At 44.4% G+C, this 14,631-nt stretch overlaps 1 protein-coding gene across 1 annotated transcript in view; it reads right to left on the bottom strand.

Moving 5' to 3' along the window:
* Positions 1-377: 377 nt before the first annotated feature.
* The window catches only part of LOC140481617 (vitamin K-dependent protein S-like), a 32,669-nt gene continuing 18,415 nt past the window's right edge, over positions 378-14,631 (bottom strand). Inside the window, exons 8-15 of the mRNA XM_072578094.1 lie at positions 13,426-13,547; positions 12,496-12,614; positions 7,808-8,003; positions 7,059-7,220; positions 6,670-6,838; positions 4,637-4,788; positions 2,327-2,558; positions 378-1,103 (exon numbers count right to left, since the gene is read on the bottom strand). Of these exons, the coding sequence (XP_072434195.1) occupies positions 952-1,103; positions 2,327-2,558; positions 4,637-4,788; positions 6,670-6,838; positions 7,059-7,220; positions 7,808-8,003; positions 12,496-12,614; positions 13,426-13,547 (1,304 nt within the window). The 3' untranslated portion in view covers positions 378-951. The remainder of the gene's footprint in view (positions 1,104-2,326; positions 2,559-4,636; positions 4,789-6,669; positions 6,839-7,058; positions 7,221-7,807; positions 8,004-12,495; positions 12,615-13,425; positions 13,548-14,631) is intronic.

Here is a 14,631-nt window from a genome sequence, read left to right as displayed (position 1 = left end):
ATCCTTGAGTGCCTTAATAGCTTAGATATGTGAACCTATCACTCTCTACCTTGAACATCATGATTGTGCCCCTCTGAGGACGCAATTCCCAGAGATTCACCACCTTGACTGAAGGAATTCTGCCTTATCTCAAGTCCTGAATGACTTGATCCTTTTCGCCTGACTCACAAAGCAAAGGGTTACTGCATAGTAATCTACTATGTGGTGTTCCACTGGATTACAATCTAGTGTGTTGTGGTTACTTACACTGCTGTGCGATGACTGACAACATTATGATCCATTATATCTGGATCTACTCTGTCGGGATCAAAACTCTCTCTTTTGTGGATCAGTAACTTTAGCAATACATTTTCCTGTTGCACTGATGAAATCACACATTAAGCAGATAAAATCATTTTATAAACTTTGCATTTTGAGTATCTGAGTCTTGGAAATAAAGTATCATGGCTTTTTTGGTTAGGTATCTTCATTGTGTGAAGTTTACGTCCAAATTTTGAAATGCCAGTGTTTATAAGCATACAGTTTGAATATAACAAAGTAAATGTACTTGATGTGTTTTATATAAGCCACATTTGAAAAGCATTAGTACATGATACTGTGATCAGCTTATTGGATACATGAGGATAAGCATCTGAAAACTCTGCTGTTCATTGCCAGGGTTGATCTGCTCCTATTTAATCCCAGTTCACCGAATTGTTTTTATCTGATTACGATTGCGAAATTGTATTATAGCCACTGCCTTCATTACAAAACCAACTTGTCACACATCTTTGTCTCATGAGCCTTCGCTATTGAACGGCCTTGCTTTTGTCTCACTCCCTCAACCTCCCACTCCAAACAGGGAGGGAACCTTCACTGTTAAAGCTACAGCAACTCGGTCACATCAGCTCTCGGAATGAACAGGATTCAGCTTTGGTGCAGCAAGCAGGCGAGAGGTCGAGTACCATGTTGCTAATCTCTCTCATCCACTAGAGGGCAGGAGTGTGACCTTATGTCGTTGTGTTTGTAAAGAGCTTCGTCCAGGTCGATGTAGTGGTTATTGATGCGAACGTGCATACAGCCTTGGTAGAAGGCAGTCACTGGGGTAGATGTTACTGGGACATCTGCAAAATGAGACATTGTAATAGGTTAGGCAGCTGGGCAGCAGCATGGACAACCTGACACTTTCATTATGTCCTTGTACCAGAGAAAATTCCAGGATTAAGTAACACTGAGAAGTTAAATTCACCCAATGGGTCTGATGGATATTGTTTTTCATGTCTTCATTCCTTGGTTTTTTACATTCAAGTGCGAGTGTGTGGGTCAGGAAATGACCAGCACTTTCCTGTCTGTTAATGACAATGAGCAGGGGGTCAGGCTGACTGTGCTACAGGTCAGGTAACCCCTCACCCAATGACATGGGACATCCTGCACCAAAGCAGCCCAGCCCCACAAAAGAGAGAGTTTTGACTGGCACCTCTGAGTTTCACCCAGAATAAACATTAAGTACAATCCTCATGGCTATTCAATGTCAGGGAAGGTGATTGCAGTGTGCTGGACTCCAGTTGGTGACATGAGAGAGTGTGAGAGACGGATTGGAGACATCTGGAAACACAGACATGGGAACTGTGGCCAGAACATAGTTTGTCACTGAATTCAATATGGCGCCGGGATGGCTGAGCATTTCAGTGGATGGGGTGGGTGGAGGGCTCATCTGGAAGTAATAATTTTCCAATAAAATGTCAAGGGTGAAACCGTGGGACACTCCTGAACAATACATAATAATTCCATGAGGTAACTAGCCAATTTCCAGTAACATTGTTCAGAGAAGTAACCAAGAAACAACATCACATAGTGGGGGAAAGCTTGCAATTACAGTGTGACAGGTAAAACGTCAACATGGAACTTTGTTTACTACAAGTCTTAACATAAGAATGCCACAGAGAAAATGTGGCATGGTGGCACAGTGGTTAGCACTGCTGCCTCACAGCGCCAGAGACCTGGGTTCAATTCCTGCCTCAGGCGACTGACTGTGTGGAGTTTGCACATTCTCCCCGTGTCTGCGTGGGTTTCCTCCGGGTGTTCCAGTTTCCTCCCACAGTCCAAAGATGTGCAGGTCAGGTGAATTGGCCATGCTAAATTGCCCGTAGTGTTAGGTAAGGGGTAAAGGTAGGGGTATGGGTGGGTTGCGCTTCGGCGGGGCGGTGTGGACTTGTTGGGCCGAAGGGCCTGTTTCCACACTGTAAGTAATCTAATCTAATCTAATCTAATCTAAAATCATGAAAGGAAATGAGGGCGATGTGGACAAGGATGTGAACATGCGACAGGTATACGTCATGGCTTTTACCTGGAAGTCCACCCAAGTAGGTCAGCACTGAGCCTTGCATATACTGGTCCAGTTTGGAGAGATGTTCTGCTAGCTCTGACACGGCCAATGGACTCTCACCGACCACTCCAGAAGATTCTAAGACAATATGGCCTCTCGTTGCAATGAGCTGGACGGGCCATTTGTCTCTGGTACAAAGTGTCAGTCCTTCCAGTTTGTAAACAATCACATTCTCGATAGCTAGGATGATGTTCTAATAAAAAAAACAAATTGGGCTTTGTGTCAGTTTAACAGGATAAAATGACAAAAGGTGCTTTACAAGAGCATGATCAGGAGCTGTAATGGTGCAATGCCCCTCCCATAGTCCTGCATTGAACGGACAGCCGAGATTCTGTGCTCAGATCCTGAAAAGGTTCTAGTACAACTCCCTGAGGCTGACATCAAACTGACAGTGACACCTAGGATTGTGCTAAGTTGATTGCATGGAAAATTTTTTTTGTGAATTTCTTACATGGTTTACCATGAGCTTGATTACTCTAACATCCAATTTTTGAACTTATTCCCGACTTTTATTCCTGACGATTGCGATGCTCATTGAACTGCGTATCCCGTTTCAGTAACAAAAGGCTGGGACATTGTCTACTGGTGCGCAGGAGGTTGAGGGGTAACAGTACAGGGGTTTATAAATCCAACAGGGGTATAGGCAGGGTTTATGGAAGGTGTCTTTTCCCTAGGATGGGGGATTTCAAGACCAGGGACACATTTTTATGGTTGAGAGGAAAAACATTTTTTTAAAAATGTGAGGGGCAAAGTTTTTACACAGAGGCTGGTTCATGTGTGGAGTGTGCTTCCTGAGGGAGTGGTGGATGTGAGCACAGTGACACCATTTTAAAGACATATGGATAAGTCCATGAATAGGAAAGGTTTGGAGGGATATGGGCCAGGAGCAGGCAGGTGAGATTAGTTTAGTTTGGGATTATGTTCAGCATAGTTTTGTTTCCATGCTGTATGACTCTGCAACTCATTCACATTTGGATGAGTTAATAAATGTGCTGTCAGGTCAGAACAGTATTATAAATTAATTTTTCACATAACACAATAGTTTAGCAGTACAGTCAACAGCAGTATTCCCTGAATAACTGAGCCTTGCAATGCTGGGTAGAATTGAAAAATACCATCTAACATCCCTCAGCACTGTTCCATAACTGTTCCCAGTCAGATTGCAGGCTTGGACAGCCCAGAAAGTGGATACAAACAACAGATTTCACCTCAAAAGAATATAAGCTGCTTAAATGGAATCACTGAGGTTACAACGCTTTCAGAGAGAGGTCACATGACCTGACCTGTGGATGCTAAATCTGTTGGTTTTGAACACAAATAGCTATAGACTGGTGTGGTTACGTAGGTGTAGTTGCATAGTTCAAAGCTGTTAATAATCTGTGTTTAGTAAGTTTTCTTTTAAAAATAGCCACACTTTTCTTGGTTAATGTAAGGAACCTGGATGACTTACTCCTGACACTGAATCAGGAGCAAATTACTGCAGACGCTGGGATCTGTGCTGAAAACAAAAAGTGCTGGAGGTCACAGCAGGTCAGGCAGCGTCCATGGAGAGAAAGCAAGCTAACGTTTTGAAACTAGATGATGTGTGTGTGTGCGCACGTGTGTGTGTGAGAGAGAGAGTTGCAAGAATCACTTTCTTTCATGGACAATAGAGGAGGAATCAGGCAACCTTCCTGACTGGGTCAGAAGAGCAGCATGGGTTAAATGCAGAGTTAGAAAATCCTCCACACTGTCCCCCTGAGGTCATTTAACCTCAGCAAACCTCCCGTTACCAGAGTGAATCTCTCCATGTCCACATGGCTGGTCTCTTGGATCCAGAAATGACAATGTCAACAATGTGTGTGTTTGATCTGTATACAGCCCAGGTAGTCTGAACATAGGTGCAGACTAACAGAAGGAACAGTGCACACTCCCTCAGTTACTCCTGTAAGAAACAGTCATAGTTGGATCACGTTTTACACTATTGCGGTAACTCTCTCACCTCTTCCTCTGCAACGGTTGTGACCTTTCACCCCTGAAGCCCTTTGACCTTTCCCGCACCACCGTACTTGACCACTGGCTATTATTCTTGTATCAGGAAGGAATGTGTCTTCCCCCAGTTTGGAGTTTGACCCAGCTGGAATCTGTCACTGAGTCAGGAGCTGCTGTGCAAATGCCTTCATCCTCAATCTTATAAAGCAATGAACAGAAGCCCATTCTGTTACCCACTGGGTGAGAGGATCACTGTTCTGATATCCACGCCCAATCCCATGATTTCGTCTCGTTAATTACCTGTGTAGCAGAATCCAAGTCCATGATGGCCAGGGACAGTGAGACATTGCTGCCACTTACAATCGCAAATAAGACGCCGGTGTCTACTGAGGGTTGGATTAAAAGGTCCACGTTCACCGCCCAGCTCCCATCATCATTGCTCAGTTTTGTCGCTGAGTTGAGAAAAATAAAGTTTGCTGGTTTAGTCAAATTCACCCAGCACAGATTCAAGAATCAGTTTGTAAATGTGACTCACAAAGTGCACACTCAATAAAACTGAGGAGCTGGTGTAAGGGGTTTGGTCCTTCAACCCTGCTCCACCAATCATTATGATCCGATTGTGGTCACAGCTCCACTTCCTGTCTGACCTCCATAACCCTTGGCACACTTGTTTATTTTATTCCAGTGAATAACTCAGGACTAGCAATGCAGATTTAAGATTTCATGGAAACTAAGGGAGGTAAGAGGAGGAAAATATTCTATACTTTTAAATTGGTAAGATCTGGAATGCACACCCCAATGATGAGCTGATAGACCTCCTGTATTTTGTGATTCTATCCCTCTGCAACAATGACTTACTTCACTAAGTAAGATTCAACACACTATGCTATCCATTCCACGTGAGCTGACTGCACTGCCCTGCTCAGGATTGTTATAAGGTTTACATTAGAGTGGTGCTGGAAAAGCACAGCAGGTCAGGCAGTATCCGAGGAGCAGGAAAATCGACGGTTCGGGCAAAAGCCCTTCAGCAGCACAGCTCTGCCTTAACATCATGGGATGTTTACTCATGTAGTTAGGATTCCCATTGTGTCAGTTTGGAGGTCGTGTCATGTGACCCAATCAGCACCATTTTGGAATGGGAGGAGCTCTCTGGACCAGTGATCCAGAGGCCCAGCCTAAAATTCTGGGACATGGGTTTGAATCCAACTGTAGAAAATGGTGAAATTTGAATTCTACTAAAAGTTTGGAAATAAAAACTACTGTAATGGCCAATCATTGTCAATTATAGAAAATACCCATTTGATTCACCAATGTCATTCAGGGAAGGAAAACTATCCTCACCTGGGCTGGCCAATATGTAACTCCAGACCCACTGCAATGTGATCGATTTTTAACTGAGCTCTGAACAGGCCTTTGAAGCGATTCAGTTCAAGGCACTTAGGGACAGGCAAAAATGCTGGTCCAGGTAAATGACACACGTATCCCATGAATCAAGAAAAGAATTACAAATATGGACTTTAGGATTGAACAGTGATTCTACTTAAAGACTATGGTGTGTTGGGAAAAGTCTGACAGAACCCAGACACAACTTTCATTTTGGTTGTAATGGGGGAAAATCTGATATGCTTCAAGTTGAATCACTTAAAAGTTGCACTTTTCAGGAACACTATTACAATGTTAAGCAAGAAATTAATGTGTGAATGCAGAAACATTTCTAAAACATCGACCTCAGTCTGGGAGTTCCAAAAACCATCAACCAATTCGATGTGTAAATGAAATCCCAGACGTCCATGATGAAGATACATAACAGGTTGGACTGGGTCTGAATGGTCTGATTGAGTGAGCTGATAAACAATGGAGCGTTTGAGGATTCAGTACTGGATCTCAGTGCTGCTCGTTATCAGTCTGGAGCAGGTTAACAGCAGCAAACATTGTAAAGGTGGCACCTTGGCTGTTGATTAAAATGGGAGTTGGAAAGATCAGGTAAGAGCATGGAAGGAGAACAAAACAAAAGTGTAAGCATAGTGACGTAAAACAACTCTCAGATTGAAACTGTTCCAGTTCATAATCGAGCCGAAACAAAAATACGAATAAATTTATGAATATTATGAAATTCCCTACTCTGAATCCAGGGTTAATTTAGCTTATACAAAATGAACCTCATAGGTAACTTCCTCCAAGAGGCTGACAGTGATGCCTCAGGCACCAGGTGTACACAAGCCTTGTGTCATCAGAGCTGGCAAAAATGAAGCTTTTTCATAAGTGACATGAAGATTGCCAGTCAACGACAGAACTCCAGTATGATATTAACAGGAAGAGAATGGTTCACTCACCATATGTGATGTCAAAGGAGGCAAAGCCATATCCAGGAAAATAGGATCCTATCCCAATGTCAGAGAAACATTGCAACCTTTCATCATGTTTGATAGTCTCACTTGTTATCGTGTCTTCACCATTCATCCAGTTCCACCCACGCATGCAGGCATCCAATCGAGGATTTATCTGCAAGAGGACCAATCAGATCGTGAGGTCGCTTGGTAATTGAGAATCGCAGTCAGATTCTCATTCCTAATGTGGAATGTCCTGAACAGAGAACTTAGAGGAAAAGGAATAATTTCAGAGGAAGCTCATTTTCAGAGAAGAGAAACAAGGCCCACATACTCTAAGTAATCCCAAAGCCTAGCCGGATCGTTGGAAAGCAGTGTGTCATAAAGTCAATTACCGATTTAACAAGCTGCCCGTCATTAAGTAGGCCTCCAACAGAAATGTCTATCTGAAATGATCCTTGTATCTCCTGGAACAGGCTTGTGGGGATGTTAATATGCATCACCGCTTCTCGGGCAACTTTCACAATCAAGCTGCTCCTTGATTCTTCAACGGAAATCTGAAACGGAAAAATATTTTGCACCTTCAGAAACAGCAAAGTGAAACTAATGGACACAGTTAACGCAACGTGTAAGGCCCCACACTGGAAACGCAGAGCCTGTACAAAATTGACAACCATGAGCATGGTCCTCTCATGTACATCAGCAATGAAGGGTTTCCATTTAACAGAACAATCAGGTACAGGAAATTTTAACTGGCGCTGTGTTAGCCAACACTCTCAATAAACTGGCATGAATTATATCCCTTAAACACCAGACGTTTACTGTGTTAATGCGATGTCTGAGTAATCAGTTGAGGGTGCGAGTGAGAAGGCTCTCTGCTGGTAAGTTTTATTTAAGGCATCATTATTTCAGTCAATCAGGTGGCAGATAATGTATAACTGCGACATATATACCCCCTGCATTACATTTCTACATTGATTATATGGCTCTCTTGATCAACTGGTTTTTGATCAACCATCACACTCCTGGCCCCATGAGTACTGGTTAATACAACGTTGTCATAACAAAAGTAGCTGAACCCCAAAGCCCCACAAACGCTCCTTAAAAGAGGTGCAAGTGAAGTGGTAAGCAGCTGTGAACATACCGTGTGCCAATTGCCATTGTTCAGGAGTGGACCTCCAGTGGTAACGCCACCTGTAGCCTCATTGGTGTTACTGTACTGAACTTGCAGCTTCCCATTATGCAGTCCCAGCATGATCCAGTTGCTGTTTTGCTGAAGTCCAGCTTGGAATATTGTACCTTCTGTATCAAACGTTCGAAAATCGAATTCCACCGAGAAGCTGCCCATTTATAAAAAAACAATCATTACCCAGATTACTGAGGAACACTCTCACAGCGAGTGTCAGCAACTCTGACTGGAGCACCATGTAACCAACCAATTACCTCACTCTCACACTCCTGTCACTGGTCACGTGGTATCTCACGTGAGCCCCTACAGCCAGTGAAAAACAAACAGATTTTCCCAGTTAATCTTCACGGAGTTAAACAGTTTTCACCACCAGTCAATCCCCATTCCCAACATGGGTTTAACTTATAAAACTTGGATTTATATGGTGCCATTAACTTAGTAAAGCACCTCAAGGATTGTGACAGTCAGCAAAGTCAAAATGCTGGGACACAAAATGAAGCAGAGCAGGATCACAGACAAAGACACATCCCTCCCTGACACGATCAATGCTCTCTATGCTCGGTTCGAGCAGAATGCTAGGGGTGTGGAGGTGCCTGCCCCAGACCCACCCATTCCCTCGGTCACTGCTGCAGACGTCAGGTCGATCTTCCGGGAAGTCAACCCAAGGAAAGCGATGGGGAGTCCCTGGCCAAGCACTCAGAGCCTGCACAGACCAGCTGGCAGAGGGATTCACCAACATCCTCAACCTCTCCCTCCTACAAGCCGAAGTCCCCACCTGCTTCAAGAAGACCACCATCATCCCCGTACCTAAGAAAGCACATGCAATCTGCCAAAATGACTACAGTCCAATGGCTCCGACCTCAGTAATCATGAAGTGCTTTGGAAGGCTGATCATGACCCACATCAACTCCTGTCTCCCAGCCTGTCTCTGTCCCCTACAATTTGCTCACCAGTGTAACAGGTCCACAGCGGACACCATATCCCTAGCCCTGTACTCACCCCTGGAACATCTGGAAAACATCAGACTCCAGCTCATTGACTACAGCTCTGCCTTCAACACCATAAACCTCTCCAGACTGATCTCAGAACTCTGTGACCTTGGTCTCGGATCCACCATCTGCAACTGGATCCTCAGCTTCCTGACCCACAGACCGCAATCAATGAAGATGGGGAACTGCATCTCCTCCACAATAACACTCAACAATGGAGCCACCAAGGATGTGCCCTCAGCTTCCCACTGTACTCCCTGAACACTCACAATGGTGTTGCCAAATTCCAAACAAGCAGCACCTACAAGTTTGCTGATGGCACCACCATGGTAGGACAGACATCTAACGACAAGTCAAAATACAGAAAAGAGACAGAGGGCTTGGTGACATGGTGCAATGATAACAACCTCTTAATGTTGGCAAAACTAAAGAACCGATCACTGCCTTCAGAAAGAGAGGAGGAGGAGAGCACGCCACTATCTACATCAGAGCTGAGGTTGAGAGGGTGGAGAGTGTCGAGTTCTTCAGAGTGACAATAACCGGTAACCTGTCCTGGATTTCCCATGTAAATGCGACAGTCAAGAAGGCACAGCAATGGTTCTTCTTCGTCAGGCGGCTGAGGAAGTTTGGCACGTCCATAAGGACCCTCACCAATGTCTACAGACTCACCGTTCTCTACAGACTCACCGTTGAAAGCATACTGCCTGGTTGCACAACGGCCTGGTATAGCAACTGGACTGGAAGAAACGACAGAAGATTGTGTGCACAGTCTAGACCATTAAGGAAGCCAACCTCCCACCCATGGACTCCATTTACATGGCTCCCTGTCATGGAAAGGCTGCAAAGATCATCAAGGACCCATTCCACCCCAGTTATGATCTCCTACAACCTCTTCTGTCAGACAGAAGATACAGAAGCCTGAACACACACCAGCAAGTTCAGGAACACCTTCATCCTGGCCGTAATTAGACTGATGAATGGACTCTCTAGCCTCAAATAATGCTGATTTTGCTAACGCTGATCTTGGGTGGCACACACCCTGTGCAATGTAACCTGTATGCTTCAGTCTAAGTCTTTTTGTTCTGTATATCCTTGTTTATTATGTTCTGCCTGTACTGCTCGTAAACAAAGCGTTTCACTGTACCTCAGTACACGTGACAAATAAATCAATCAATCAACAAATATTTGTTCATATGTGGAGAAATTAGGGTAGATGACTAGGTGATGAAAGCTTGTTCAAAGGGGCAGATTTTAAGCAGCAAGTCAAAAGGGGGAGAGCAATACAAATTGTACAACACAATATAATGTAGCACAGAAACAAGCCTGTTAGCACATCAAGCCTGCACCAATTCTAATCCTTACTTAGACCCACTGCTTGTTGCCCAAAGCGTGGTTTCATCCAACTGTTCACCTGTCATCCATGTGTCTCTTAAGATGCACCTTAAACATTGCTAACATGCCTCCACTGACAGTGCATTCCAGGTGCCCACCACCTTTTGTGTGAATTATTTTCCCCGCACTTCTCCTCAAACTGATCCCCCTATCACCTTGAACCTGCACCCTCTTGTAGTTGACTTTCCCATCCTTGGAAAAAGCCTCTGACTATCTGCCCAATCTCCGCCTCGCATAATTTGTCAAGAGACTTCCAGTGAGACAATTCCTGCACTAGGGCCCAAGCAGCTGACAGCACAGCCTCCAGTAATGGAGCGATTAGAATAGAGATAGTTCGGAAGGTTGGAACAGGGGAGGAAAAAGATTGTGAGAAGAGACAGAGGGAGATTACAGATGTGACCCTGGAGAGATTTGAAAATAAGAATGGAAATTCTACAATTCAGCTGTTGGCAGGGCAAATACTACTGTGATTAGTGAGCATGGTGGGTGAACAGGATTCTGGATTAGTGGTGCTGGAAGAGCACAGCAGTTCAGACAGCATCCAAATAGCTTTGATCACATGTGATATTGGACACAGATAGCAGAGGTTGTATTGAGAAAATTTTACTGCTTCAACTTCCACACTGAGAGTGACAGACATTTGTTCGGTCACAGTCTCCAGGTCAATGGAACAGGTTAGCTATGATCCCACTGAATAAAGTACCAGGTTTGAATGGTCTTCCTCCATCCCTGTGTTCAAAGCTTTCATTGTGTTGATATTTCCAGACAACATTAATGACTTGAAAGACTAAAGGCCTAAGCACTTTCAAATGTTCTGGAGTCCGGCCCAGTGGGACTAAAGACTGATAATCATGTGCACTGGGGCTCTGTAAGAACTTGCACAGTATTTGGCCATTAGTGAGCTCCAGGCACAGTCCCATCTTGGCCGAGTGAGACGGCAATATTCTCATAGCCTGTGCCAGGAGGACCCCACACAGGGATTCAAACCAAACGTAGGGCAAGCTTTATTTCAAAATATTTATTCAACAAGTTTCAATTTTGCATAAGGAAGCAATTTATGCCCATGATTATGTTTTATTATTTATTTGTACGTTCTGTTCAAACTTCACACAACCCGGACTTATCGATTTGAAACAAAATTCACTCAACTTCAAAAGATGAAAATTTCAGGGTGAAGGAGCACGCTCCCCAATAGACAGAATGAAAGAACTTACCTTTATATAGCACCTCCTTGACCTCAGGAGGTCACAAAGTTCTCTCCAGCCAATAAAGCATTTGCTGTCCTTTCTGACGCAGACAAATTCTAGGATCAGCTGCACACAGTTTCACAATTCAAGGTTTGGGTAAAGATTTGCGGCTCAGGTATCGGTTGCAGTGGTTCCGGGTATGTTCGCCGAGCTGGGACGTTGACTTGCAGATGTTTCACCCCCTATCTCGGTGACATCCTCAGGGCTTTGGAGCCTGCTGTGAAGTGCCACTGTACTGTGCCACCTGGAATTTATTTGGTTCCGTTCCTGCTGCTCCCAGTTACTCGTTGTCGTGGCCGGTATATTGGGTCTAGGTCTGTTTGTTTGTTGATGGAGTTTGTGGACGAGTGCCATGCTTCTAGAAATTCTTTGGCTGACATCTGTTTGGCTTGTCCGATGGTCCTTGTGTAATCCAGGACAAGCTAAACAGAAGACATCCAGAGAATTTCTGGAAACATGGCACTCATCCACAGACTCCAACAACAGACACATCGACCTAGACCCAAATGCCGGTCACTGCAACAAGCAACAGGAACCAGCAACAGGAAGCAGCGAGAACGAAACCAAATAAATTCCAGAATACCCAGGCCAACAGCACATCTCAGGAGGCTCGATAGCACTGAGGATGTCACCCAGACAGGGACAGAGCGCTTGCAAACCAGTTCCCCAGCTCGGCAAACATACCCAGAACAACTGCAGTTTCTCCGTTCTCCCATTCAAAGACACAGTAGAAACAGAAGACCATTCAGCCCCTCAAATCCGTTCTGCCATGCAAACCTATGGAGACTTGGCTGGATCTTGGTTCCAAATCCATTAATCACTTCACCCAATCGAAATTTTAGACTTGACCCCAGTCAAAACAGATTCTTGTGGCAGACAGTTCCAGATTGCCACTGCCCTGTGTGTGTAGGAGGGCTTTCTGACCTCACTCCCTGAACAGCCTGACTCTGATTTTAAGATTCCGTGCTCTGGACTCACCCAGCGGTGAAATCCTGTGGCAGTGACAATGCCTCACCTTGTTTGCTGCTTTCTTTTGAAGTTAAAACGCATCACAGGAGTCCCTTTGAAGAATCGCCCCAGATATAAGGACCCTTCATTTTTCCAAGTGTTCAGAGAAGCACATGGCAAAATAAGCTGAAACAAAAAGAGACATCAAGATGGCTTCCTGCTTTCAAGAAAAATGTCTTGTAGCAAATTTAACAATGTAGCAACTAGTTAAAGCCATTTGTTTGCATCAAAATTTCACAATGGAGATATTTTTCCAAGGCCAATTACCCATTTCTATTTCTTGTTGGATAATATTAAGAATGCCTCAAAAGGTGTATGCACCTCAAAGGTTTCACAATCATAGCAGTCCAGACGTACACTCCCACAACCCCTTCTCCCATGTGACCACCAAAATCCCTGACTACACCATTTAGGTTCTTGAGTGATGTTTGAGCTACACTCATCATCCAGGCAAGTGGTGTGCATTATACCACACCCCTCACTTATGCCTTACCAATACTGGACAGGCTTTGGGGGGGGGGGGGGGGGGGAAAGGCATGTTACTTGCCACAGAATTCCCAGCATCTTACCTGCTCATGCAGCCACAGTAGGACTCGTCCAGTTCAGTTTCTGGTTAATCATTAACCCCCAGGATTTTAATGTTTGGAGATGTGGGGATGGTAATGCCATGGAATGTCATAGGGAGGTGGTTAGGTTTTATTTGAGATGCTTAGCATTTGCGTGGGGTGATTATTGTCAGCTCAAATGTGAAGTCTGTCCAGGTCTTGCTGCATAATGAGCAAGGACTGCCTCACTGTCTGACAAACTGTGAGCGGAAATAGACGATTGCTAAAATGCACTTACTAAATATCCACAAAATAAATCAATCATGTGGCGTCAGGCTGTCTTATTCTCCCCACTGTTCCACCAAGGAGACAAAGTACAAACAAGGTCTTACTGTACAACTCTGCAAGTCCGCTGCCAACTTGAGGCCTTGCTTTCCATCACAGAAACAAGCATATCCACCACGGGTATTGACACAATCTCCAGCACAGATATTCTCTTCACACTCATCTATATCTGAGCGGCAGAACAAAGGTTCAATATTATGACACATATCCTTGATTTGTTAAGCTTTAAATTAACTCAGCACATCTTACAGCCAATGAAGTGGCATCACTGTTGTACTGCAGGAAACAGGGCAATGAATGTTCCACAGTTAAAAAAAACAATGAGATAAATGATGAGATAATCTGGTCTTTGCGATGTTATTTGAGGGAGCACTCCTGCCCATTATAGTGCTGCGGGGAGGCTTTAGGCATGCAGGAAGGCATTGTACTTCTCTTAAAGACAGCACTACCTCAGAGTGCAACACTCCCTCATTATTGTACAAGTGGGCTTGACTGGACTGAGGAATTCCTGCAGTACTGTCCTGGGACTGAGAGAATTGACCTCCAATAACCTTAATAACCCTTCCTTTGTATTAAGGATGACTGTCTCCAGGGGAGAGTTGTCCCATTCATCTGTTGGTTGACAGCACCTCATTGAGCCAGGGTGCACCAGTTTGATGGCAATGAGGTAATGGATGCTCAGCACAGACTGTGCTCAGACTGTTGTTTATTGCCCACAGTACCTCATGGATACCTAGTCTTGGGCTGTTCTTTGGTTAGATATATATGTAACTGTGCCCACCTTGCATGGGTAATGCTGTCATATGCCTCAATAGGCTGTGACCTCAGTGTTTCTTCCTTACATAAGTAACTAAGGAGTTTGGAACCTGAATTGTTGTTGGGACTAGGATGGATAGCTTTTTGTTAAACAATGGCACTATGAATTATCGATCAAAGATCAGAATATGGCATGGATTGGGGTGGAACATGGCCTACTCATGCTCTTAATTAGCACATTCATATCCCCCATAATCAAATGGGACAGCAGAACAAGCTTGAGGGGCTGAATGAGCTCCTCCTATTCCTATGTTTTGCAGCCTGTGTTCAAGGATGTGAGCCTATTCGGAGTATTAACTGCTAGAACTGCCAACAATTGTAACCCCTCCTCTCAATGGAACCGTCTAACACCCCCAGCAGTATCTGACAAAATAATTACAGCCAGGATTCCCTCCAGCAAGTTCCTTTCAGGGCATTTTGACAAACCTCAATTAGAA

The sequence above is a fragment of the Chiloscyllium punctatum genome, chromosome 9 (genome assembly GCF_047496795.1).
Source record: "Chiloscyllium punctatum isolate Juve2018m chromosome 9, sChiPun1.3, whole genome shotgun sequence".
Classification (NCBI taxonomy): Eukaryota; Metazoa; Chordata; class Chondrichthyes; order Orectolobiformes; family Hemiscylliidae; genus Chiloscyllium; species Chiloscyllium punctatum.
Note: the sequence above shows the minus strand (reverse complement) of the source record. Positions and strands in the feature narration are given on the sequence as shown.